Raw genomic sequence first — 27,812 nt, 5'->3', positions numbered from 1 at the left:
TGGGAGAAGAGTCGCCATGATTGTTTTCCCCAAGAATTTAATTTACAGCCAGTTTTTTCCTATCTGAATGATACTTTCAAATGCACCCAGTGATAAGAAGCAACATCTGTTTTCCCTTCAATAGTACAAGAAGGCTCGGCATGGGGCTGAGTGTACACGGTCCATGTGAATCTATTGTTATTCTCATTTCTTTTTGTCCCCGTGCCTGGTCCATTTGCCATGTACCATCCGGCAAACAGCTGACACATCCTAGCTGTTATGGACCCCGGCCTAATTGTGAGGTCTTAAAAGCTCTGCCATGTTTGCCTTCTAGGATGAATCAGAAGCCTCTACACACCGCAGTGTTACAGACCACCACTCTCACTTTGCACTTTTAGAGTAGCAGACTATTGTGTCAGAGGGTTGCTTGACATTAAAAATACAGTCAGAATGAAGTGGCAGCGGTTTCCCCCCTCCCCCCTTCTTTGTCTGGAATGTTTTGGTTTTCCTTAGTAATAAAGCATGCAGTTACTTACAGAATAACTATTGGTAGACATTATTTTAGCTTCGAAGGGGAAATTGGCAGATTTTAGATGCACCAGTGGAGCTCTGAGCCGGCACCATTAGCGAAGGGGGACGGGGAAGATGACGTGCTTGTCCATTCCAGCCCTCCACCACTTTGTCACTGTGCGAGGGGACCCTGCCGGGACCGTGTTAACAGACCACTGTATTCAGATGTCTGCTTTGTGCCCTCACAGCCCTCTTGGAACAGAGATCACGATGACACGGCATCTACCCGCTCAGGAGGAACCCCGGGCCCTTCCAGCGGGGGCCACACATCACACAGTGGGGATAACAGCAGTGAGCAAGGTAGGAGGGCTGTTCTTGTTCTCTTGCTACTTGTGTCATTTTTCAGGGTTGAAAAATTAGAAATGTCTGGTGAGGGACTCTTTATACAGTTTCTCCTACAACACAAACCCCGTGTAATATGAGAACCGGTTCATCTTATTTTATTCCTCTCGACCCCCTTCTTCTTTTTTTTTTTTTTTTTAATTATTAGCACCTTTAATTATTATTTATTTATTTATTTTTATTTTTGGCTGTGTTGGGTCTTCGTTTCTGTGCGAGGGCTTCCTCTAGTTGCGGCAAGCGGGGGCCACTCTTTGTCGCGCTGCGCGGGCCTCTCACTATCGTGGCCTCTCTTGTTGCGGAGCACAGGCTCCAGACGCGCAGGCTCAGTAATTGTGGCTCACGGGCCTAGTTGCTCCGCGGCATGTGGGATCTTCCCAGACCAGGGCTCGAACCCGTGTCCCCTGCATCGGCAGGCAGATTCTCAACCACTGCGCCACCAGGGAAGGCCCCCCCTTCTTCTTTCTCTGCCAGACCAGCTGCCTAGCTGCCTGTCACCTGGCCACCTCCATAAAACAGGGTCAGTGAATGGACTGAGATTAGAGAAGTAGATTAGACATTCGAATGTGTGGAAGTAGCATGCCACTAATACCCTGCTCTGCAGATAAAAAAGTGTTATTATTACTTACCCTTAGAGGCTTTTCAAGAGATCATGAAGAAACACCCACTAGGATTCCAACTGAACAATGTCTTAAGATGCCTAGAAGGCAGTGGGCCTTTTAGAAACCCATGCTGGGCTTCCCTCTTCACTGGGTTGAAGCCATTTTCCTGGATTTACTTATTTGAATCTCTTAAGTGCTTGGCTTCGTGGCAAAGTCAGACTAAAGGGAATTAGGATGAAATGGAAAGAATCCAGATCAATTTCATTCGCGTGGTTCTTGGAATGCACATACCTGTATGTGTATTTGGGTGTCCATGGATGTGCATGTCTGCCTGTAACAGGTAGGAGATAAAGTTTAAACATAAAGTTAAGCTTCAGCAATAAGGTGAATGAGGATTTAGATGTCTTGTACTGCTTTTGATGGGAACTACTGCAGGGGATTTCATGTTAAATTCATGCAACCAAAGAGAGTATTCTCTCTCTGAATATAAAAAGATGACTTTATTGAAGTTGACTGAGCCCACAGTAGGTACATACTTTAAAATCCGGTTTTATGATCATGTTTCACTGGAGTGCTGTTACCCAACAAAAGAATTTTGTTTTCTAACCAAACTGGGCTATATCAATTAAAATTGCAAAGTCTACAATGAATTGAACACGATTAATTTGACAACAGAAACAGAAAAGTTCTTTTTTGGGGGGAGGGGTGGCAGATGTATGCTATTTGGACTGGGAAAAACTTCTACACATAGAATTTTAAGCATTTGAGATATTTTATTGTTCAGAGAAAAGTTGCTGATTTCATCACAACTGTAAGTCTAGCAAAAATGGAGCCTGGAAGAGTAAACTGGTTCAGAGCTGAGGCAGAAACTGGTAACCTCTGACCTCTGCCTTTTACTGGAAAACGATATGCAGCATAAATCCATGGGGCCTATTTCCTTTCAAGTGTGCGTATGTATATGTTATGGTGTTGCTGTTCACAGCACTATAGTTAAGATGAGGTCAGCATTTCCATATAAAACCCTACTTTTAGAATTCAGCTTGCACCAAGAGTTTTCAGAAAGGTGTAAATGGACTCTCAATTCTTTTTCCTGTACTCCAGAGTTGCTACATGGGGTCATAGCCTAGTGTTTTGTTTGTCTGTTTGTTTTTCTTTTTCATGTCTTGCTTTTTAAGACTACCATCAGGAGGGTAGTTTGGCTGCTACTTTGAAGGCTTGTAAACTGCTGAAATGCATTTGTTTAAAATGGAAACATGAGTTTTCTTAAACATCATCTGATAAAAGGACTTTCAGAGGGCAAATGCCCCACCCCAGTTCTTCCCCTCTGACCTGTCGGAACAAGGAATCAGGAATTTCTCAGTTTCCTTTCTCCTTCAACACGTGTTCTCTAAAGGCCAGTTTAATAGTGAATGTGACTGTAAGCCGTATACCCTTCACATTACTAGGGTTTTCCACTTACATCGTTCCTCTTTCTGTTTTTCATATAAGACCACCACTTTGTTTTCCTTTTTAAAGCATTTTCATATAAATAGTCTCATTGGAATGACCTCAATTGAACCTGCCTAAAACAACTCTGGTGGCAGATAAAACAGGTCTAGCCCCATTTGACAGAAGAGGGACAGAAGCTGTGGATAAGCTGAGCGATGTGTTGAAGCCCTGGTGCAGCATCAGGCCTAAAATTTCAGTTTCCTGATTATTTATATAAGATTCTTCTCGTCATGCCCTCTTTCCGTCGAAGAAGGAAAGTCACTTACTTCCATGGTGATCATGGGGAAGATTTCGGTGCTGATTCCCCCCCAACGGCTCCCCACCAGCTGGACCACAGAGATAGTAGGAGTCACACCTTCTGTCCCCCCTGCCCCTCCCCGCACTGCCCTCTCCTGGGCAGTGCGATTTATTCCCTGTGAAATGCAGAATGATGCCTGCAAGTGTTGCTGTAACAACTTCGGTGCATTTCCATGCCAACCACAACGCTTCTCAACTCTTTTTTTTTTCATCCCTGGGACCTGTGGAGCTGGGTCTTTGTGTAGCCTTCGGATTAGCTGTGCGCAGTGGCTTTTCCGTGTTCTCCTGTCTGCCTTTTCTGGCAGGCATGGATGTGTAAGCCATGCCAGCATTTGGCCTGTAGTGCATGTCCTAAATAGTTATTTACACAGTTTGAGTCCATTTTAGTCAACTGGGTAAATAACAGCCCTCTTCAAAAGATTTATAAATCCATAAATATGTCTTTATACATACCCAATAGACAGAAATAACTCAATCTGTCAAGAACATATCCAAAGAGGTGTTTCCCTCACAGATGGGAGTAATACATATTTTAAAACTTTCTCTACTGTATTATTTGTACTGCATTTCTTTTTTTCCTCATTCCTTTTCAATGTTTGCCACTTCATTATGGGACCCAGGGTACAAAAATAAAGAAATCCCCTAGGCTTTTGGTCCTCTGTTAAATAACCTTGTCTGTGGTACAAGGTAGGCATGTAACAGGCTCTGTCCTGTTCTTTTGGACTTTCAAAGTAAAGCAAGGAAAATCGGTCATCCAGGAAATTTGTAATGTTCTGACAGATTTCAAAATACAGTAACAATTCCTAGTTAGGGTTCCAGCAATTTGGGGGATTTTTGAGCACCTGATGATTTGCCAAATGAGTGGCTCTTGTGGTTGATAGAGTAGTTTAGTCCACATTTTTACCTAAGCATAAAAAAATAAAGTACAAAATCCAACCCTGGGCATTCTGAAGAGAATATACATGAAGTATGTAATCAAGAAAATGCGAAAGATATTATTATTATTCAGGGATTTGATGTTTATTCATGATTTACATAATGTATCTCTCCCCCAACTCAAATTATTTATCACGGCAACTCTTCTTATGGCATCTACATTCATTTCATAGTAACATTTGTGGCCCCCTGCAGGAAATCGATTCTTTAATAGCAAAGCGCCTTTAAATGGGCATTTAAAAGGAAGGCCTAACATCTGTGTTTGGTTGGGGATTCTGCTGCTGCGGCTGGGACATTGATTTTGTCTACTCTTTAACTTCCTCAAAGCACTTCCAAAGATATGAGATTGGATTCTTATTTTCTCACTGTCAATGATTTGCCATTTTCCCATTTCAGAAGAGAGAAAAGTAAAGCTCAGAAATATTGAAGTGAGTCACCGTGAGAGTCACCTCCGGATCTTGGCCTCTTGCCTTTGTAACTACTTTAGGATGGGGTGTTTTCAGGACCCCCAAGCAGAGTCTCATAAGATGAGGTGCACATTGGCAGATACTGGGCTCTTTCATGTGTCCTGTTTATCCTACTGTGTGTGGTTGCCCTACTGACCAGAATCAGGGTCTATTCTAGGAAGCGTGTGGTCTGGACAGACAGAACACCAAGCAAATCTGGTGCCTTTCCCCACCGGATTTGTACTCCCCCCCAGGAGGGCTGCCGCAGACACTGTATAACCCATAAGCAGCCTTAGCTGTGCTTGACCACATTTTGAGTTTGGGCACGTCTCCGTTTTGGGTTGAAAGTCAAGAGAGACGAATACATGATAGTAATAAAATAATAAAATAGCACATTACGGGCTGTCAGTCAGTGTAGGTATTTCATCCCTCACTTTGTAGAGGAGGTCACAGAGATTCAGAGAGGCTGAGAGACTTACCCGAAGTCACATACTGGTTGGTGGTACAGTAAGGACTTGAACCCATACCGTCTGACTCCAGAGCCCAAGCTCCTATTTGATGTGATACTGAAGTGTGACTATGAATGGGAAACAGATCATTCGAGGGCCATTCTTTCTGTCGTCAATTCAGGGACTCTTCCCCCAGTGTCTGCACTGGGCCTGGCACTCCGTTCTGTAACAGTGACAGAGCTGTGAATAAAACAGAATCAGCATTAGCCTCAAGGGGGTTCTACTCTGCCGGGGACTGAGAATCCAGCTTTGTGTGCTCAGTAGAATGATGATCGAGCTCTTTACAGAGGAGCAGGATGATTGATATGATTAATCTGTATTATGTATTAAGAGCCTCTACCATTTCACTCATTCTAAAATTTATTGAATTGAGAAGAGGAGCCTAGAAAACAAGTAAAGACATTTCTCTTGCAGAACGTTTCCCACTTCAAGCTCATCTCGTTTTCCTCTTTTGTGACGATAAAGAAAAAGTCTTATTTCTACATAGAAATTTGATGTGAAACATTTCAGCCGTAAAGGACTTCACTGGTCTCTAGAACTTCTAAAACGCACTTATGAACTTCTTTCAGGGCCAGGACTCAGATCAACAATAGTATCTTTGCTCCCACTAAAAAAAAAAAAAAAAAAAAAAAAGCAAAACCAGCATGTTTCTGTAAAGAGGAACAATTGCAAAGCACTTGCTATTTCTTTATAATAAAATGTATCAGTAGTTGCCAGTACCTCCCACTGTCCCGTCCCCTCCACGCCAGCTTTTGTAGGAGTTCAGGCAACCTATAGGCAGACGACAACTCCATTTATTATTGAAGGGAATCTCGAGGCAGTCGTTTCAGACCTGTGAAGCCAGCAGACAGAGCTGGGTGAGAGGGAGGTAGGGAAGGGCCACATTTTGTTCCAGATGACTAAGCAACGATTTATATACCCGCTCCGTCTTTTTACATGAAGAAGAAAAGTAATAACAGCCCAAACCCAGGCATTTGAAACAGTCAGCTGTCTGATGAATAATGGGATAGGTGGGAAGGAGCTCTCTGATTGGATGTCTTAATGAGCAATTTCGCACAGAGTTTGGGCTGCCGTTCCCCTTGACCTTTGCCCTTTATTGACCAAACTGACACTTCATTTTTCACATACTTCCAATTATGTCTCGGCTTAAGTGTTGCCCTCCCTCCTTTATTTCTTTCCTATGGACAACTTGAGGGTAGTTGAGGCCACAGAAGATATTTTAATTTGAAAAACTACCGTAACAACTCAGGTTTAGGATACAATCTGTAATCTGCTGTTTTTCAGATGAAGACACAAAGTGAATACTGCTTGTTTTGAAACAGTTTTCTGTCTTTCTTTTTTTTTTTTAAATCTCAGCTTATTTTAAAAACAAAATGTTTATAATAACCTAAGAACCCTGAAAATGAAGAAAAATGTTTAAAAACTAGGTTTGTTTTTTCATTTCATTTGTCTGTTGGTCAGAGTGACTTGAATGATTTTATATTTGTTCACACTTACCTCTTAAGCCTTGTTCTTCTCTGGGAACTTCTTTTATTTCAATGGCACTAGAATGCATATTGAAAAATATGCTTTGGTGAGAAGAGAAAAGTAAAATATAATTGTGACCACAGGCCTTAGCCCTTGGGCCACTGCAGCCCTGTGTGGTACTTGAGTTACATTTAATGTTGTATTCAAATTAAAGTGTGGTCTTTGCTTGCAGTGGCAGGCAGAATAGGAAAATGATCTCCTGATGGGAAAAGTCAGGTGTAAAAAAGAAAGGGGAAGTCATTACACGCTGCAAATCCATGTTATCCAAAGGTCCATATTATTAACTTATCAAACATATTGAATTAGATGTATGGACAGAGAATTGTTTTCCCAAGAACACCCCATACTCTAGTCACCTTACCTTTTATTGACTCATCAAATGTGAGTAACCGTTTTCTGTTCTCCATTTGCTTGACTTCTAGCATCATGAAAGCAGATCGTCTTAAAACAAAGAAAAATAACTTCATCATCTAAAAGTCATAACTGTTTATTTAAGGGCATGAACTTGGCCATGAGTGTTTTCACAGAAAGTGTGTCTTCTCACTATTAGGCAGCCTCACTAGTAAACCTGGTCATTGCTTTTCATCTTAAACAACTGAAAAATTCATTTGAAATTATTTACTCCCGGATAGATTTCCCTCGAACGCAGAAGTATTTGTCTCAAGTAGATGAAGTGTTACCTACTTTATTATGTAGCCCTCTGGCGTATCCATGGCATATTTTTACTATAATATGGTAATAAAAGAATGTAAAAGGCAGACAAAGGTTCTATCTTTTTCTGTAAGGTGACCTCTGTTACCAAGTAACTGCTTTACTTATGAGCTTATTAAAAACTCAAAAAATGAGCTTTTCATACTTCACAGGCATTGATGTGAAAATGAGCTGTCCTGTGAGTAGTTTTCTTGATCATTTTTAGAACAATTGATTAGCCAAAGAGCTCCTGTCATTAGTTGACATTGACTGATAGCAATTTGTCACAAGCTCTGAAGGTCAGCTAGACAGTTGGAGTTTCGGCCTGCCTTTGATTGACCTTTACAGAGTCCATCCTCATGTGACTGGGTTTGAATGGGTCTGACCCTCGATTGGAAAAGACAGGGTATTAGTCAGCAGGATTATTTCGTATATTTTCTGTTGATTGCTCATTTTTATTTATGTGTGAACTCAAGGTCTGGATAGCTTATCAAATTTTGTACTCTAGTTTTTGAAACTTAAGAGGTGTGATATTTGTTAAGTATGGCCTTAAAACCACAATTCTGTTTTCCCTCTGGTTTGCAATATTACGGTGGACTTGGTATGTGATGTAGACTTTGCTGCCGACACTTGCCGTTGTCACCTGTGCAGATACTGGGGTTTTGTTGCCTGTGATGGATTGGAACTTTGTTCTTGTTGTGATTGTTTCTTAAGAGATACCAACTCCAGTGTGGCTTGTAGGACTTCTGAAATTATACCCCAGTTCTCTGACTTTCCTAGAATTAATGACATCGGTCTCTCAAGAATCCTGTGATAGTTTAAAAAATGAGTGGTAAAGAATTCTATGAATAATGATGTTATGTCAATTCATCAGGAAGTCCTACAGCCAGAAGGTATGAAAACTTTTTAGAAAGGTATCTTCTTTTCAGTTTCACTCAGTCTGCTGTAAATTAGAGAAAGCTTTTCTGGCTATAACAACATTGGCCTTTCAGCGAGAGTGGGATGTATTTTCTATTGTAGTGGACCTGGAAGTTAATGGTTCATAATGCTTAGTTCTTTCTTTCCAAAACCGTTAAGTATTTTTCAAAAGCACATCTCGTGTAGAAGAATATATTCCACACTCGTATTAATAACATGCATTTTACTGCCTTATGTAAATAATAAAAATGGTGACCTGAGCTTTAAAAACCCAGATCTTACTGTGTAATTATTTAATTCAGTTTCCAAATAAGGCCTTTCTTTTCTCTTATTCTCTCTCACCTTCCCTTCTTCTCTTGATTCTGCATTGGGTTTTAAACTATAAGCAATAACTTGTTTTTCAGGTCCATCCTCCTAGGCATTCCAGGGCCACTGCACAGCTGGAACATGTGTTTCAGTTTCTACCCAAGAAAATAAACCAGGAGAGAATCCATTGTCCCCAGTGGTGGATTCTTCACAGGGTGTCATTCTTGGCAAGGCAGAAGTGAGGAAGTTAATTTTAGGGAAGCATCCATTTAATACAGCCCAAGGAGATAAAAAGAGTTTAGAATTATAATCACTTCTGCAGATGAGCCAAAATATGATCACAAGTTGTACTTAAGGAGGGAAATATAAATTTATGCATTCTAGTCAAGTCATCAAAAATGGATTAAGCACTTACTGTGTGGAAGGTGTGCTGTGTGAGGCTATAAAAATGAGTAGGTCATAGTATTTGCCCTCAGGAAGTTCGTGTGTGCTCCCAAGAGCATCAGGCATATGCAAGTGAAATATTTGCTAAATGCTGAATATTCTTAGGGAGCTGTGAGTGTGTTTATTTCACAACACACCAATGACCCAGACACAGTGAACTCTGTGGTCAAGGCTGTTGACTGAAACACAGAGTGGGTAGGATTTGGCCTAACTTGCAGAGGGACACCTCTACCTTGGTCCTCTGACTGCCATATAAGTTCAGCATCTCTGGGCCCTATGAGGCCACTCTAGGGAACTTGGTTCAGTTTTCCCGTGTGGCCACCCGGGGCCTTTGCTATTTGAACTAGTGGGGTCATCATTGCTTTGTCCACCTTTAGTCACATAGCTGCTGACTCATACTGATCTTCTTCAGGGGACCTTGACATTTTTCTGGGGGGAGGGGACCCCTTTGGCAATTTGGTGAAGTCAATGGATACCTTGTCAGAGTAATATTTTTATTAACACACAAAATAAAATACATAAGATTATAAGGGAAACTAATTATATTGAAATCCAGTTATCAAAATATTTTATTTTTAAAAAACAAATAAATTTATTTATTTATTTATTTATTTATGGCTGCGTTGGGTCTTCGTTGCTGTGCGCGGACTTTCTCTAGCTGCGGTGAGCGGGGGCTACTCTTCGTTGCGGTGTGAGGGCTTCTTATTGCGGTGGCTTCTCTTGTTGCGGAGCATGGGCTCTAGGCATGCAGGCTTCAGTAGTTGTGGTGCGCAGGCTCAGTAGTTGTGGCTCACAGGCTCTAGAGCTCAGGCTCAGTAGTTGTGGTACATGGGCTTAGTTGCTCCGTGGCATGTGGGATCTTCCCGGACCAGGGATCGAACCCGTGTCCCCTGCATTGGCAGGCGGATTCTTAACCACCGCGCCACCAGGGAAGTCCTAACAAAGTATTTTAAAAAACAAATCGTAATATAGTGATATAAATGCCTCGTTTTAATATGCATTAAATAACAAGGTCTAGCAATAATTCTATTGTCTATCACGTTTTTGAAATAGTGATGAATGTAAATGGTGTCTTAAGATATTTGTAACAACTGTATTGTAGTATGTGAATATGATTTCCATGGGTGACAAAGTCACAGGTCCTACTAATAGTTCTGTGGTTTGTTACTTACCTAGATACACACTTGAAGTAAATGCTAATTGCAGTTAGAGGTTAGTGAGAATAAAAGGTTAATTTCTTTTTCCCTTCCAAGTACTTGGATCTTATACATTCGAACCATAGATCCCCTTGTAGGGGGAGGGTCTATGTAGTCCAGGTTAAAAACTTCTAAACTAATTTGTGTCATCTGCAGGAAGTATTCTGTGAGCCCCCAGATTGGAGGAAGTGATCCTCTTCTATGTTGTCAGGGTATCCTGTGTTTTATCATTTCTCGTATATTGAAACGAGCCATTCATGCTTCAGCCTCCCCAGGATGCCCCCTGGGAAGGGACTACGTCTTCTTCATCTTTAACTCTCCTGTGTCCGGTATAGTTATGACACATGGCCACTGATGGGTAATTATTTATTGAAGAGGGTTGGGAACCCTCTCATGCTTTCAAACTGTGATTACACTACATTCCCTCAGGACTGATTTCTTTTGGGTGCCAGATGGCTAATCTCACGTGGTAATCTCTGTCAAAACGTAAATAGATACGTAGGTCTTGTCTGTTCCCACCCGCAGAAAGGCGTTTTAACCGGGGCACTTCAAGGAAAGATTCGACAGGTAGCTCTTTCAGAAGTTGGTGGTAGATGGGTTTGGGGATGCACCTTAAGTCACGGTATCCACATAGTTGCTGGTCCTGCCTACTCCTACATTTGGGTTCCATCCTCTGGCCCTGAATGGGCTTCCAGTAGAGGATGGGTGGGGACTGGCTACAGCATTTCAGTATCTTTTGAGGGATCTTAGGGTCGAGGTTAAGGATGAATTACAGGAGTAACTGTGCCACCCTGGGAGGATGCTTTTATGTCCTGTGCTGTTCCCAGCAGCAGACATGGTTCCATCCCCTGGGATGTGATATTTAGCTCTGCTCCTGAATTTATCTCTCTCCCTCATGACTGCTAGCACTAATTAAGGATAGTGGTGGAGGTTTTGGCTGTTGGCCTAGCAAAAACTAACCCAAACAGTAAATTTATGCCAAGCGTTTTCCTTAAAAAGAGGTGGGCGTTGTCTACCTCTTACATTGATTGGTCCCAGAAGTGTAGTTGATAAGTTGGGTTTTGCTCAAGTGTCTGGCTTTGTGGATTAGTTCAGTCTTGCAGATAATTTTCCGTAATTACTTAACCTAAAAGCATTCTGTTTGATTAGTACAATTAGCTTTAGCCTTCCCCCATTTACCAATATCAACCCGTATGCATTCCTAGACGAAGCTTATTTTATTTCCTAACAAAGAATGGAAGAGGTAGAACTGCCTTCTACTTATTCCCATATCAGGAGAAAAAGAGAACATGACCTTACCTAGAAAATCTTAAATTTTCTTCAAAATTGTATATTTTTAAGAAAGGGGGATTGAAGAGTGAATGCAGAAAACATTGAATTTGCCAATAGGCTTATGGCTAGATTATTAACATTTACTCAGTTCTCTCTCTTTAAACATTTCATTTGTTTTAGTTTAACTCTTTCCTTGAGTGCCCCTATTACAATGCACCTGTGAGAGCAGGACAGCACCTTATACCTTGTGCCCTTTTGTACTTTGATACCTTAGGAGAAAAAGGATATATCTTAATCTTACAATGCTTTTACATATGTTCCTTTCCTTTCTATGAAAGGATTTAAGGAAATTAGCAAAAGTATACAATAGGATTCAAACGAAGTAGATGAAGATATCAGAATGAAAGGAAAATAAATGAGAAGTCAGTCTTAAGGGTAGTAAGGAACAATATGAATTATAGGATCATGTCCAGTTGCTAGAAGTAGGCAGTTAATTTGGCTCTGAGCTTCCTAGCAGCCAAAACGAAGAGTGAAATATAATTTTTACAAGCTTTAGAGCATCCATGGAAGTGTTGCTCAGAAGAATCCCTTTGACAGGCATTAGGACCCACATGTGCTCACCCAGGGAATCCAGTGAGATGGCATAGGCTGACATCCTAACAACACCTGTAGGGCTCCTCTGCATTCCCCTCAGCTCCTAGCGCAGTGCTGCAAATAGAGTAAGTACCAGATAAATATTTGATTGATTTGTTCGGATGTCTGGATTTATATTCAGCCCATTCGCACTTTCACTCCTTGGTATCTAAGCTTGTCTTGATTTCCGTAGTCGAAACAGATGACAGCCTGTCTTCATATGAGCCACAGTGCTGATCATTTCGCGATGCCATGAGACCTTTTCCCACTTTTCCATCTCCTTCTTCTGACCATTTCATGGCGAGCCAACTCCATTCTTTTTTCCCTGTACCTGGGGCTTGGGATGCAGGCGAGAATGCTCTTGTCCTTCTCGTTATTATCCTCTGAAACAGGGTTAATGGAGCCAGAGAGATTCAGATAAGTGATGGTGAAAAGGGAGATGTCGAGGGACTGAGGTGGGATACCGGGATGGGAAGATTCAGGGGCCACGGTCTTTAACAATGGAAGTTCCGATGGAATATGATTTCAACCTATAAAATAGGAGCAGACTGTGTGTTGTGAATATTTGGATTACCAAGCACTCAAAACATCTCCTTATGTGAAAGGAATTCTTTTAGTGCCAATAAAAGGTATTGTTTCGGGACTTCCCTGGTGGTGCAGTGGTTAAGAATCCGCCTGCCAATCCAGGGGACACGGGTTCGATCCCTGGTCCGGGAAGATCCCACATGCCACGGGGCAACTAAGCCCGAGAGCCACAACTACTGAGCCCACGTGCCACAACTACTGAAGCCCGCGAGCCTAGAGCCCATGCTCTGCAACAAGAGAAGCCACCGCAGTGAGAAGCCCGTGCACCTCAATGAAGAGTAGCCCCCGCTCGCTGCAACTAGAGAAAGCCCGCGCACAGCAACGAAGACCCAACGCAGCCAAAAATAAATAAATAAAATTTTAAAAAAAGGTATGATTTGATATTTTGAATTTTAAGCTGATGAGAGGAATACTCCCAAAAGTAGAAAAGGTGAAGACAGAAATAGCCCCATTCACTAACTTACTGAGTACTAATTGAATGTCCACTAGGTAGTAGCCCATTGCTAGATGTGAGACTTGAGAGTGAAAGAGGCTATTCCTGGCATCAAGAAGCTGACAGTCCTGTGGCAGAGCAGACAGTTCACACATGGTAGGTTAAGTCTCATGATTCAGTGGGCTCAGTATAATTTGGAAGCAGAGGAACAGCACCTAACAAACTGGTAAAGATGCAGCGACTGCCTCCCCCGCATCCTTCCACGGCAGGCATCCTTAGTAGATCACGGTGCACTTTCTCACTGAGCTTGAATGGGACTTGGATGTGGGTCCTTCTCGGCACAGCACTCCAGGCAACCACTACCGCATCCCCCAGAGTTAGCCCTGGAAGCAATCTGCTTTCATTCCCAATCTCCTAGCCAGCTCCCCCAAGGAAACTTGGGGAACTTGATAGCAACTTGGGGAACTTGATAGCAACTTGGGATGGATGGAGAAGTAGAAGGGCATGCGAGGCACAGAAATCAGTTTGTGTAGAGGCGTGAAGGAGAGAGAAAGCATGACACTCCCGAGGCTTCCCGTATGCCTCAGTGTGAGCAGAGAACATGGGAAAGGAAAAGTCTGGGGTGAGGCCAAGAGGTAGCAGGGCCAGACCACGAAGGATCGAAGATGTCATCTTAGGGAGCTGGGAGTGTGTTGGGAGCTGGGGAGCCGCTGAAAACGTAAGAGTTGTGTCCTGGTCAGATCCGAGTGAAGGAGGGATGGGTGGGGAGGAAGCTGGGGCCAGCGCTGCTACTCTTCAGAAAGGCTGAGCACGCGGACTGAGGCCGGGGAGGAGGCTGCAGAGGAAAGCTTTGGAGGAGGAGACTGGACCAGACTGAGGGGTGCAGGCATGGTGGGGTTCAGAAGGGCCTGAAGACAGGCCAGGTCTCAGAACACTGTCTTCTGAGGGTAGCCTCCCAAAGGTGGGCTGGTCACTGCTGGCTCTGGCTTCTCCTCCACACCCAGGCTGGACAGTCTTCCCACCCTCTCCGAGGGTGGCCCGCTGAAGCCCGGCCACCACCCTCTGCCGCCCCGCTTTCCCGCGGAGAAGGTTCTGGCTCCATGGTGACTAGGGGCTGTGCGGAAAGGAAGAGGCCAGCCAAGCTATCATGGGAATCTGGTGACTCACTTCATCAGTTTACTGTTCTGAACGTGAGGTGACTTCCCCCCTTGCTTGACAACTGATGGATGAGCGTTTCCTGAGTATCTGCAGAGTAGATGCTTTGTTTCATGGGCCCTCGTGTTCATGGACTCCCAGTGGGTCCTGATCCTGCCTTCCCACTTCCCAGGCGGCTAATTTCTCTTTGTATGTAGAATCTTCAAATTACCTGCCAGACTTAATCAACTCCAGGAGGAAAATAATATACTCTTGTGCCTGCAGATACAACTCTGGTTCCTTCCACTTTTTGCCTGAACATTAAAGAATGAAGGATACTTCTTTATACTGAAACAGTATTTTCTTGACTCACAACACTTTCACCTCATACTTAATTTGTCTACATTGAAAGGTGTCTTTTAAAATAGTATACTTCATTTTGTGTGTCAGTTTTCACCTTCCTTCCCAGGATGTGGGTTTGTGTATTTTTAGAAGGATTGTCCTTTACTTTGTTTCCAGATGTCCTGAGCCTCTTTTTTTTTTTTTTTTTTTTGTATCTTTAATGGAATATAATTGTTTTACAATGTTGTGTTAGTTTCTGCTGTACAACAAAGTGAATCAGCTATATGTACACATATATCCCCATATCCCCTCCCTCTTGAGTCTCCCTTCCACCCTTCCTATCCCACCCCTCTAGGTCGTCACAAAGCATCGAGCTGATTTCCCTGTGCTATGCGGCAGCTTCCCACTAGCCATCCATTTTATACTTGGTAGTGTATATATGTCAATGCCACTCTCCCTGATGCTCTTGATAGGAAAGGAGTCAGCTTCAGAAAATATTAATTCCTCCACTAAATGATGGAATGTTAATAAAAGCTACATAGCAAGAAGTAGAAGCATTCCTTTAAGGCTCCAAGAATATTCCTTAAGCTTATTTTTCATAACTGAAGTGGAGGCAGTAGGCTTGTGTTATGTGAGTCAAAATCATCATCCTAGATCGTGGCCGTGGTCCTTAGATTTAGTTTCCATATTTCAAATGGAGGCAGTAGGTTTAATGTGTCTTACTTTGCAGCTGGAACAGATTCTATTTTTAATCTGTAAGTTGAATGTGGCAAGGAGCCATGTGCTGCCCAGATCCAAATGCATAACTCCTGTTGCTATCAGTGAGTTTCTTGATGGATTGGAAAGAAGTATTTATTCCAAATATCTCTCTGACTCTGTAGAATTAAACATGCTGAACAAAACCGAGCACTTTTCAAGTTAAAACGAAATGTTTTCTCAAGTAGCAACCATGCTGGCTTAAAGGAATCATGCAACAATCCCAAATGGACACACACACACATAACCGTAGAATTGGTTTTCAGGCAGAGAGAGGCAACTGGGCTCAGGATCCTGGGTGGCAGACAGAGTAAAGGACACGGCTGTATTGATACACAAAATTGCCTTTAAATAGAAGAGATAAGGGGAGAAAACCTTTTCTTTGGATGGTGCTCTGCTCATGGGAATGCACACATTATTGTTGGTGAGCAATTCTAGCAAAAGCCCTCCTGTACTTCCTCACTCTTATTACCCAGTGGTGGGAATGGTATGGCAATGTTTGCTTAGAATTGACTGGTGTTTGCATCTATAAATAAATGTACTCAAATCATAATTGTTATAACAGGATTGCTTGATTACCTGGCAATCGCCTTGTTCTGAGATAGCTTTTGGATCACCTGTTGTTGGGAACATTTGACAGACCTATGTTTATTACCCAATTGAATGTCAGTAGCAATTGCAGCTAAAGATAAACAAAAATGCAAGTACTTGTTGACCTTGACTTTTTTCCACAAGAGATTGGACTTGATGGCTCTATTGCTGTTGAGCTGATAAGGGTTATAAACAGTAGTTTAAGGAAAATGTTTTATTCCCAGAGGAAAATACCCTATTTGCTGTGGGAAATGGCAATAGCCATGTATACCCTTTGCCAGATTCCCTTAATTCACCTTTATTTGGCCTGTGGGAAAAGGATATGGGTGTGTGGGGGGGGACTTTTTATGGCTTTAATATACATTTGCATAGATTGTTATAAATTGTGAATGGTGTAGTCAGCAGATTACATACAATTTTAGAAGAAGCCAATGAAGTTTCTGTGATTTATGATATTTAGTAATATGATTTCTTTGTAAACTATCACGTTAATATAATATTGTGTTTCAGAGATGCAGAGCTTGTAAAAATGCAACATGGTGCCCAAATGCTCTTTCAGATTCTAATTAAAAACATAAAAATATTGTTGGTTAGTAATCTCACTAGGGGCAAAGAGAGAGAAAATGAACCTGGTGAATATATTGACATGGGACACTATGAAAGGATACTGGGGGATGTGGCAATCAGCACTTTTCTTTGGGCACAAGTCTTATTAAGTTCCAGATTTGAATCAAGACACTTTGGGCCATTAAGGATTCCCCATTTCTTGGTGAGGCATAAAGCCTCGGTGACTTGTCCTATTTGCTCTTTAAAATCCCACTGCATTTTCCTTTTGAGAAGAGGTGCTTTGGCTCAATGCCACTAGCTGCAACTTTTGCTCTTAAAATGTTGTTTTGATGCATAGTGTAGTGATGGCTGAATTGATTTCTGTGCATAAACGGTGGCCTAGATTCTTGCCCTGTGGAAATCCGTGGAATTAAGAGCTGTAGGTTCCCAGAGTGATAAGAGGTAAGCGAATGATTAGATATGCATGCAGGGAAAAAAATAGAGATGCTTGTAGAATGGAAATAAGAGTCTATATAATTTGCAAGTTTAATGTAAATGTAAGCCACTAATACAACTAATAATTTAATGCTAATAGGTGAGAGTAAGTAAATGTAATTCTAATCATTTCCTGTTTGGTGTGTTCTCAAAGAATCCTGAGCAAAAATATACTGTATTGAAATATTTTCCCGGCTACCCAGGATGAAAGGCTGGTCTGCTGACAGCTGTGGCCCTTATGAGACCTCTGGGATACTGGTAGCTCAAATTTCTTTCGAGATAAAGTTGTGGGACAGTTTGAGATTGCAGAATCTTAGCCAGAATTTCTTGCAGAGATGTTTAGAACACTGGGCTAGTGGATTTGATCCCACAGACATACCAGCCGAGATCTCGTCCAACATGCCCTTTTAAAAAGTCACTGGTATTATTTAATAATACAGAATATATTTTTCTAAATATATTCTAAGTATTTGACCTTTTACTCCATTTGTCAAAGTACAGATTTCCTGGTGAAGATATCTCGGATAAGTTTTGGATACACTTTTGTGAGAACAGGCCCTTTGAATGAAATTTTAAAATATAAGGAAAGAAGACCATGCCATCGGTAACTAGCAGGGAATTTTGTGCTGTCTTTAAGGAAACAACAATGGCAGAGCCGAAGAGTTCCCTTCTGCCCCTCTGGTCCTCTTTGCTAGGCCCCATTTCTTTATCTGTGAATTTCTTGGGAGAATCCCTGCTTGCTGACTTCCACTTTTCCATGAAACTTCTGCGAAGAACAGCGGAAATCTTTGCAATGACAGATGCCACTGCGGATTATTATGATGTCCATTACCTGGTGGATGAAATCAGGAAGTTTATTTCTGGCATGGCACAAACCCTTCCCTGCGACAGAAAGACTGTAACCTAGAATCTTTGTAAAAAAAAACAAAAAACAAAAAACGCATCCTTAGGATTACTGGTGATTCTCTGGTTGATACATTAGAAATGCACAGAGGCGAGTCTGCGCCTGGGGGGGTCCCGGTCCCTGGCCGCAGGAGGGCCCAGGGACTCTCTGCTCAGGCTCCTCTGGGCTGCATGAAGGGCGCTTTCTACATCCCTCCTCGTAGTCACTGAAGGATGTGGCAAGGACGTGAATTGTGTGTTGCTGTCTCTCTGTCCTGCTGCTAGGAAAGACTTCTGCGTTTATCTGCATTTTTCTGAGCACCAGTGGGCTGTGTAGCCGCCACCCAGGCCACTTTGTGGGAAAGCTTTCTTTATGGTGGGTGACGTGGCATTTCTTGTCACTTCCTCAAATTCCTTCCCGCTGCCTATCAGCATCGCTCTGGACTTATCTGGGTTGAGCTTCAGCCAGCCAGAGCTAATCCTGGTTCCTATTTCAGAGGGGCAGAGTGACAGCAATGACACTGCCATTTCTTGGCTTGTGACCTGGGGTGCTGGTGGGGGGGGGGGGAGCAGAGAAAAGAGGGGTACGAGAGTTGGGGGCCATTGGCTTACTTTTCACACCTGATACCTTGAGGTTCCTCTTCCCTGCCATCACGCTTGCTTCTCCAAAAGGCTGACAATATTATTTATTTCGATGTGCACTTGGATGTAACTTTTCCAACTGTAAGCTGAAGAAATAAAGGGCGTCTTTGCCTGAACTTGCTTTCATCCCATCCCTGAGGTCAGCCTCTCAGAGGAAGTCTTATGAATTGGGATTTAGAGGATCAGAGACAGATGGCTCTTTTGTTCTGATTTTCCATGATTTAACAAATATTTATTGAGCATCTACTATGGGTCACACACAATGCTGGGTGACGGGAAGGAGAAATCTTCTAACAAAGAGTGTATTTTTTTCTGGTTTTCAGTTTATGAAATGTGTCCGCCTATCTTAGTTTGTGAGCCTTGTACCACTAATCTTATAGCAGCGCAGCTCTCCACGTCTCTGTTTTTTTGTTTGTTTTTTTTAAGAAATCACCTAAGAAAGAGGCTTTTTTTTTTAAAATTTTTATTTATTTATATTTTTATTTTTGGCTGTGTTGGGTCGTCGTTTCTGTGCGAGGGCTTTCTCTAGTTGCGGCAAGCGGGGGCCACTCTTCATCACGGTGCGCGGGTCTCTCACTATCGCGGCCTCTCTTGTTGCGGAGCACAGGCTCCAGACGCGCAGGCTCAGTAGTTGTGGCTCACGGGCCTAGTTGCTACGCAGCGTGTGGGATCTTCCCAGACCAGGGCTCAAACCCGTGTCCCCTGCATTGGCAGGCAGATTCTCAACCGCTGCGCCACCAGGGAAGCCCACGTCTCCGTTTTATAGGTGAGAATTGCCTAAGGTCTCACAGGGTGTAAGTGGGAAATACCAGGACCAGAATCAGCCAGGTTTTTCAACTCCAACACCTCTCTTTCGTACCAGGTTAAGAAGTAACCTAATAACTGGAATCAATTTATTTCTGAAATGCATTCACCAGTTCTCTCACTGGGAAGAGAGGAGAGAGAATAAAATTAGGAAGGATCTTTAGAAGGAAGTGATCAGGCACTTATACTTCGTTCATTCATTCATTCGTTCATTCATTCACAGAGTACCAGGCACTGTACTAAATCCTGAGACAACAAAGATGAATAAGACCAATTCCTGCCCTCAGGGGATTTACAGTTCAGTGTTTGTTGCTCCCCTCACTTCTGAATTAAGAAATATCTGGGACAAACATATTTCCTGATGCTGTCCTTTTTAGGAGTTACCGACACTTTCGGCCAACTTGGTTGGTACTCTTCACTAATTTTCAGCCTTGAGACGGGTTCAGTATGTGATTAGATCTGAAGAAGATTGGTCTCTCCTCATGGAAAAATGGCTTAAGCTTATATTCTTTGGGCAGAAGAACAACCTAAACACCTCTTAACATGTGGGTAGTATTAACACCTACTTATTGGGTTGTTGGGAAGATGAAACAAGTTGGTATATAGAACTTAGAACAGTGCCTGGCACATAGCAAACATTATATATGTGTTAGCTGCTATCATCAGCACCATCATCATCATCGCCACCATCCTCCTCATCATTTGGTTTGTTTTTCTCTAAGAAAAAGAGAGACTCTGGTTAGTACTGGCACTGATTTCTGAGTGTGAGTGATGATGTAGTAGGGAATCGAGACTCTAGTACTATTCCCAAATGTGTCTTCACTTTACAGTGCAGAGTGTTTGTTTGCCCTTTTGTGTCAGGACAGAGAGCCCTCTAAACTCTGTGGGCCACTGAGATTTCCACCCGTACAAGACTCCCTTCTGTTGTCCATCACTCTCAAATGTTTTGTCATGTATCTGTCACTTTTACCATAGGAGTTGATGAGGAGGAAGTGACTGAGGAAGAAGAGACTTAGATTGCAGATGATACCTTTCTCACCTCAGGCCTTTGGTCCAGTGGATTCTTCTGAAACAACAGCTAGTATTTCTACACCACATATTAAGGTGTCTGTGAGAAAAAGAGGTTTGCAGTGTCAGTCAGGCGACATGTTGACTGGCACATACCTTTTGCTGATGGTCAAATTGAGGTGGGTTCTGAGCTCTCCAAGGACCTGGGTGGAATTTCCTCACAGGAGCCCAGGTAGGATGGGAAGTGTATTTGCCCACTAAGACAATTTCTTCTAGCATCTCTGGTCTCATGTTGTCACATTAATCTTTGGCCTTTGATGAAACTATTGGGCAGTATCAGGCCTCTGAATTTCAGGATGCCTTGTTATCAGTAAAGTTTAAGATACAGGAAGATGTCTGTCATACAGAGTGAAGTAAGTCAGAAAGAGAAAAACAAATACCATATGCTAACACATATATATGGAATCTAAAAAAAAAAAAATGTTTATGAAGAACCTAGGGGCAGGACAGGAATAAAGATGCAGATGTAGAGAATGGACTTAAGGACACAGGGAGGGGGAAGGGTAAGCTGGGACGAAGTAAGAGAGTGACACGGACATATATATACTACCAAATGTCAAATAGATAGCTAGTGGGAAGCAGCCGAATAGCACAGGGAGTTCAGCTCGGTGCTTTGTGACCACCTAGAGGGGTGGGATAGGGAGGGTGGGAGGGAGACGCAAGAGGGAGGAGATATGGGGATACATGTATATGTATTGCTGATTCACTTTGTTATAAAGCAGAAACTAACACACCATTGTAAAGCAATTATACTCCAATAAAGAAGTTAAAAAAAAAATACGGGAAGATAATCCTTCATATTATAGGTAAATTTCACCAAATATTATATTGAGCTTGAGGACTAGCTTTATAGCAACTACAGTTGGTAAAATAAGGTTCCAAGCATCTCTTGCCTATTAATAGTGACTAGGAAAGGTTGAGTCTGGGAAGTTATGGGGAGGCAAAACCAGATTTACAGGCAGGTCTTTATTTGTTTATAGCAAATCAGCTTTACTACTTCTTTCACCTACAAGTTACTGGTGGTGCTGACCGCCCACTTTCCCTCTCCCCCACCCATGTTTTATGTCTCCTCTTGCTCTTCTTTGTATGTACCGTGTTGTAGCCTAGTTCTGATGAGACCATAGAGAGTCTGTTTCCTATTTTGACTATTTTAATTTTTTTGTATCCACTCTCTCATGACACACTAAGGTGCTTGAATATTTTTTTGAATTTTTTAAATTGAAGTATAGCTGACTTACAATATCGTGTTAGTTTCAGATATACCACAAAGTAATTCAGATACATTTATATATATATATATTTGAGATTATTTTCCATTATAGGTTGTTACAAGATATTGAATATAGTTCCCTGTGCTGTACTGTAGGTCTTTTTTGCTTATCTATTTTATGTACAGTAGTTTGTATCTGTTAATCCCATACTCCTGATTTATCCCTCCCTGCCCCTTTCCCCTTTGGTAACCATAAGTTTGTTTTCTATGTCTATGAATCTGTTTCTGTTTTGTATATAGATTCATTTGTATTATTTTTTTACTTTTTTTTTTTTTTAATAATTCTTTATTTTATTTATTTATTTTTGGCTGTGTTGGGTCTTCGTTTCTGTGCATGGGCTTTCTCTAGTTGCGGCGAGCGGGGGCCACTCTTCATCGCGGTGCGCGGGCCTCTCACTATCACGGCCTCTCGTTGCGGAGCACAGGCTCCAGATGCGCAGGCTCAGTAGTTGTGGCTCACGGGCCTAGTTGCTCCGCGGCATGTGGGATCTTCCCAGACCAGGGCTCGAACCCGTGTCCCCTGCATTGGCAGGCAGATTCTCAACCACTGCGCCACCAGGGAAGCCCCTGTATTATTTTTTAAATTCCACCTCTACGTGATGTCATAATATTTGTCTTTCTCTGTCTGACTTACTGAGTTTTTTTTTTTTTTTCATTCCACCCCTTTTTTTTTTTTAACTGAGTTTTTGTAATTAGTTGGAAACCCATCCCTTTTCAAGAGAGTAGAGGTGGTTTCCTAACAACCAACATGATCCTGTTCCTTTTAAAGAGAGGAATTTCTTACATGTGCGGTGCTGACTCTGTTCTGTTGTAGCACAGTACAGTGATGGAGTTCAGGGAGCCTTGCTCCAAAGCCAGGGATGTCACATAGAAAATGGAAAATACAGGGCAAGACTTGTGGCAGATTGCATTGAGATTTTTTTTCCCCACGTATTATTTGTTAGCATTTTTTCCAATTTTTTATTAAGAATATTTTCATATGTACAGACAGATAAAATGAATAGTATAGCAAATACCCATAACTCACCATTCCCGTTCAACAGTTGTTAACATTTGGCCATATTTGCTTTGTCTGTGTACACGGATACACGCACATATGTATATATGTTACTATATATTCCTCTTCAGTACAGTATAAAAAGAATATTTAAGGAACCATACATTTCTGAGATTTGGATACATCAGTGATACCTACATTCCCCCATCAAAGCACTGAACTACTTATTTTGGCATCTTGGAAACAAATGATGAACTATCAGGAAAATACGTGACTCTGTATGAGGATCAGCTCATGGTGATCAATTGCTATTTTAAATGCTTGTGTATGTGCACTTCACGCTGGGAACTTTTAGGTGTCTTTCTATGAGGATGTAGGACAGACTGGGAAGCCCACTGTCCTTGGCGTGCTGGTGCTCAGGTACCATCCCCACTGAACAGTTTGCGAGCCCAGTCGTCTGGGCTGGATGAGTCATACAACCTCACTGGGATGGGATTTCTTCTGTAAATAAAAAAAAAAAAAAGAGCTGGGCTAGATAACTGAAGTGTTTTCCTTCAGTTCTGAAATAGTGAAATTCTAAGAACCAAGTTGAAATTTTGTGTACAAACTTAGATAGAATGAAGGACGTCAATAAACATTTACATATAGATTGAAATTTATAGAAAGTCAGTAAATTCCACATAATTTCATGGTCAGTGAGGAGAAATTCTGAATCTAGGACTTAGTATTATTGGTAATAACAATAAAAAAGTACAGATCATCCCCAGTATCTGAGTTTTCAGAGTATCTGGGTACAAGTTAGTGGCATAGATTTGATTCTTTTACAGACAGATGTAGCTGAAAAGGTCCAAATGCATACAGCTTTTTGATTAGATAGGGAATACATAACTGCTTTATTTGGCTGTTACTGAAATTTCTAAGTGTTTTATTTAAATGGTTTTTTGATTTATTTAATGTTTTTATTTATTTAAATGTTTGCATTCTGCTCTCCCTCGCCCAGTGTACTTTTTCTATGTGGAGAGAAGGATGTGGGTTAGGAATGACTGAGACAAATGGATTAATGTGCTAGGTCAAGTGAAATATTGTCTTAGTTAAATCATGTTTGAGGTTGTCTTACAAGGTTTGGAGAGGATTTTCTCTCTTCTTTTTCCTCTGACAAAACGTATACATCTGAGAATAATATGAATCAGTCAAATATACAATGAGCTCTAGGGAAATTATTATTTTTTTCTCCTTTCAAGAAATGATGAAGAATTTTTTTTTTTTTCTATTGATACAAATCAGCTGACAGTATCAGCATTTGTTTGTTATCTTGGATTGAATCTGTTGTTAACAAGCTGAATACATCTGCCCCAGCACACAGTAATAGAAACTTCAGTCTGATAGCGGTTAGTGAAATTTCCAGCAAAATCTTGTTAGTATAACATCTGACCTAATAAACGGCATTAAAGTTGGGGAGGTAAAGGAGATAGAGGTGTTGCTATCCCTAATGTAAATATCTCTTTGCTGCTTACCTGCCAATCTTGGATTTCCTAAAGTTAATTCTTCCTAGAGTTTTTTGTTTTTAGCTATTTGATCAGAAGATTACACTCTACAGGCCAGCTAAAAGGGATGTATTTTTTTGAACCTCTTCCATTGTTTTTAAAATCATTGTTTGTATTGTAATCCTTTCAAAATGCTAGCCAGTAGCTGCTTTCCTGTTTAAAGAGTAAGGTCTTTCCACGGGCAGATCACCTTCATTTAATCTTCTGAAAGTGCATACTTAATTCTTAGCAACAGTGCATTTTTAGCATCAAGAACGTATTACCAAGAAAAACTGAATCTCGTAAACAAGTAGAAAAATAAGCCTTAGTTGTCTAAGAAGGTAATTGCGTCTTGCTTTTGGAGCCTTATATATACATCCCACTTGGTACAATTAGCCTCTGTAAACATTTGAACTTCTTTGTAGTCGAAACATTATATATTTCAGGAAGCAGATGAAGGAAGGTTTTTCAGGTTGATTCCTAATATAGCTGGTTTACTTTTCATCGTTGGTGTTGCTTTGGGGTTTTATTGCATTAAAATGTATCTGTGATTGTTCATATAAACTTTCAACCAATTTGCTTAAATATTGGAAGCCGGCAGGATGTGGAACAAGCATGGCATTGTGGAGAATATCACCCTGGCCCGAGTCAAGGGTAGAATGCTGTGAAAGCATTGTGCTAATTTTAGCTTACAAAGAGGATGAAGATAAACTGCCTACCGCTAGTTTGCCATATGCTATCCTGGTGATAATATTCGAATGCAAAATATTCCATAGAGAGTCTTATTGTTTCAGTATGAGAAGCTTGGATAAGAGTTAAGCAAATTTCTGCTCAGTAAGTTTATAAGAAATAATGAAGTAAAACAATTCTCAAATGCAGGTAGATGAAATCTGCTCAATTTATTTTGGCTTTATTGACTTTCATGGGAGTTGACAGAATTAGTTTTGGTTTATATGTGATCCAATTTTATCTATTTTTCACATGTAAATCTTAAAAATCAATCTGAATAAATATTGATCTCTTTCAGAGAAGCAAAAGTATAGTTGGGATTGCATAAAACTGCTTAAGAGACAGTATCGCTTGAAGTTCAATAAAGGAATAAAGCGACCTGTTCAACTGGTTTTAAAATAACACTTTAAAAAGGCTTTTTAAAAATGAAAAAGTCAAAATCCATTACCTTCCCATATTTGGCAAATTCAGCGCCTACGAGTGTCTGACCTATTTATTTGTCACTGAGACCACTTCACAGTGAAGGGATTGTTAGTTCCTGAAAAACTGAGAAAAATCCAATGTGCATAGCGCATTTGCAGATGGAAACAGACTGTGTAGCCGGATTTGGAGGGTGGGTTGGCTGGAAGCTTTGTGTTAACAACTGGTGAAAAGCTTGACCTTTGTGTGACCTAGGTCAAACAAACCCCCGACTCAAGAGCTCTCCTTTGACATGGATACCTGTTTGGGGAAAGGGGCCAAAAAAGGGGGATGAAGATAAAATTATGTTCTGGACTTACAAGCTTGCTTTTTAAAATGTCCTAGTTTGCTTGACTATTTGGGGACATAGTGTCCATCGTGGGGTTTCACAAAGGACCACAAATCTGTTTGTAAGTGTCAAAGGGAAAAGATGACCAGGAAACAATCTTTTTTTCTTTCTTTCTTTCATACAGGCAACACATAGGGTTTTTTCCCCTCACAATGCAATATGATCTGGGTCGTGATTCAGAGTTGAATGAATGGGCTGAGCTCCACTGATGAAAACATTTGATAATGTGGAAAATAAAAGCCCTGGCAAGGAGGAGATGGCAAGGCTTCCATTGTTTGTTCCCGCACTTTGTTTTTATAGGGGTTCTCACAGGAACAAATAAATTGGAGTAAATAAAAGCAAAATAGCACTGTTAGTCCATATCGTGGCCTCACACATGCTCACGAGTCAACTTTGGCAGGAAACTAGCAAGGGTCTGTTCCCGACCATTTGCGTTGCATCTTTATCTCTCCGGTTCATTGTTTGCCACTGAGTGCTTAAACCTCAACTTCCCAAGTAAAAGCTTCCTGTTGCTTGCTTTTAAATATAGTTTTGTTACAACAACATCACAAAAATGAAGAAATGTATTAAGGAAGTGAACTGATGATAGGAGGAATAAAGCAGGTCTAGTCCAATGTGATTCTAAAACTCCAGGACTCACTCAAATCCATGAGGCTGGTTACTCTTGATGCAATCACTAATGGTCCCTTTTGGCTGCTCAGCTAGAGGAGCCATCCCTCTGCCTTCACAGGAGGTCCAGAGTGAAGGAGAACAACAAAAATGGTCAGTGTTTTCTGCCCTTTTGCTGTGTTTGGCTCACTTAGTTTTAACTTTTAAGCATTGTTTGTGGCTGGGATTTTCTGCGCTTTCAGTTGCAGGTTAGAGGAGATCATCCTTTATTAATTATGCTCCTGCTTTGCGATACTTTAATGTCAGTATATCTGAAAAATTCTATCCATGCCTATGGAAAATATGGTTCTTATTCCACCTTAATGGATGGGGGTTACTCAGATACTTCCTGCAATTTTGGAGGAAAGCGCAGCAGTTTTCTCAGGCCTTGGATATAAACAACATTGTTTATGCTGTTTCCACTCTTGTAGTCCTCTGTTTGTGCAGGCTCTAACACAAGTAGGTCTGTTTTGCATTTAAAAAATTAGTGCCTGTTTTCAGAATCAATCTATCAAGTTAGGCCAAGAAATGCCATAAGAATGCATGGCTGGGGGTCACCAAATTCCGGCTTTCAAAACTTAGTTGACAGCCATTTACAGCTCTGGTTCTACGCTCACGTGCGAGCCTTGGTGCCCTCCTTTAATGCCATGATGGAAGCAACCAATTCCAGTCCCTTTCCCCTACTCGTTGCATAATACACTGAAAGCTGCACCAGAAAATTATTAACACCACTCCAAGGACCCTTTTCCAAAATTGAAGTATAGATGATTTACAATGTTGTGTTAGTTTCAGGTGTACAGCAAAGTGATTCAGTTATATATATATATATATATGTGTGTGTGTGTATATATATATATATACACATATATATATAAATCTATTCTTTTTCAGATTCTCTTCCCTTATAGGTTATTACAAGATGTTGAGTATTGTTCCCTGTGCTATACAGTAGGTCCTTATTGGTTATCTATTTTATATATAGTAGTGTGTATCTGCTAATCCCAAACTCCTAATTTATCCTTACCCCCCCTCTTCCCCCTTTGGTAACCATAAGTTTGTTTTCTATGTCTGTGAGTCTATTTCTGTTTTCAAATGACCCTTTTGACGAGAACACCCATTGTGCCAGAATGTGAACGGTATTGTGAAATATATAATATAGTATATTATAGCTATTTAATAATGAATCTGTTATAATCTCTAGTAATACAGTGAATTAAGATCTAAAGGAAAGTAGCTTATTAAGACATGAAAAGAGTGAGCACTAACTTACGTGTGTGTGTGTCTGTCTGTCTGTGTGTAGTGGAAGAAGGCCAAGTGCAGGGCGGCTGCAGGGCGGCCGTCTAGCACAGACAAGCTGGAGAGCCTTCCCCCCATACCCTCTCAGTCCTCCCAGAACAGAAGAGGGAA

The 27,812-nt window shown here is 41.3% G+C and overlaps 1 protein-coding gene across 5 annotated transcripts in view; it reads left to right on the top strand.

Moving 5' to 3' along the window:
* The window catches only part of MEIS1 (Meis homeobox 1), a 138,345-nt gene that overhangs the window by 28,352 nt on the left and 82,181 nt on the right, over positions 1–27,812 (top strand). For all 5 annotated transcript variants that reach the window (XM_057558637.1, XM_007189756.2, XM_057558636.1 and 2 more), the window contains one exon: positions 738–849. In XM_057558637.1, coding sequence (XP_057414620.1) covers positions 738–849 — 112 coding nt within the window. The remainder of the gene's footprint in view (positions 1–737; positions 850–27,812) is intronic.

The sequence above is a fragment of the Balaenoptera acutorostrata genome, chromosome 12 (genome assembly GCF_949987535.1).
Source record: "Balaenoptera acutorostrata chromosome 12, mBalAcu1.1, whole genome shotgun sequence".
Classification (NCBI taxonomy): domain Eukaryota; kingdom Metazoa; phylum Chordata; class Mammalia; order Artiodactyla; family Balaenopteridae; genus Balaenoptera; species Balaenoptera acutorostrata.
This window is presented reverse-complemented; position numbering and strand designations above follow the sequence as displayed.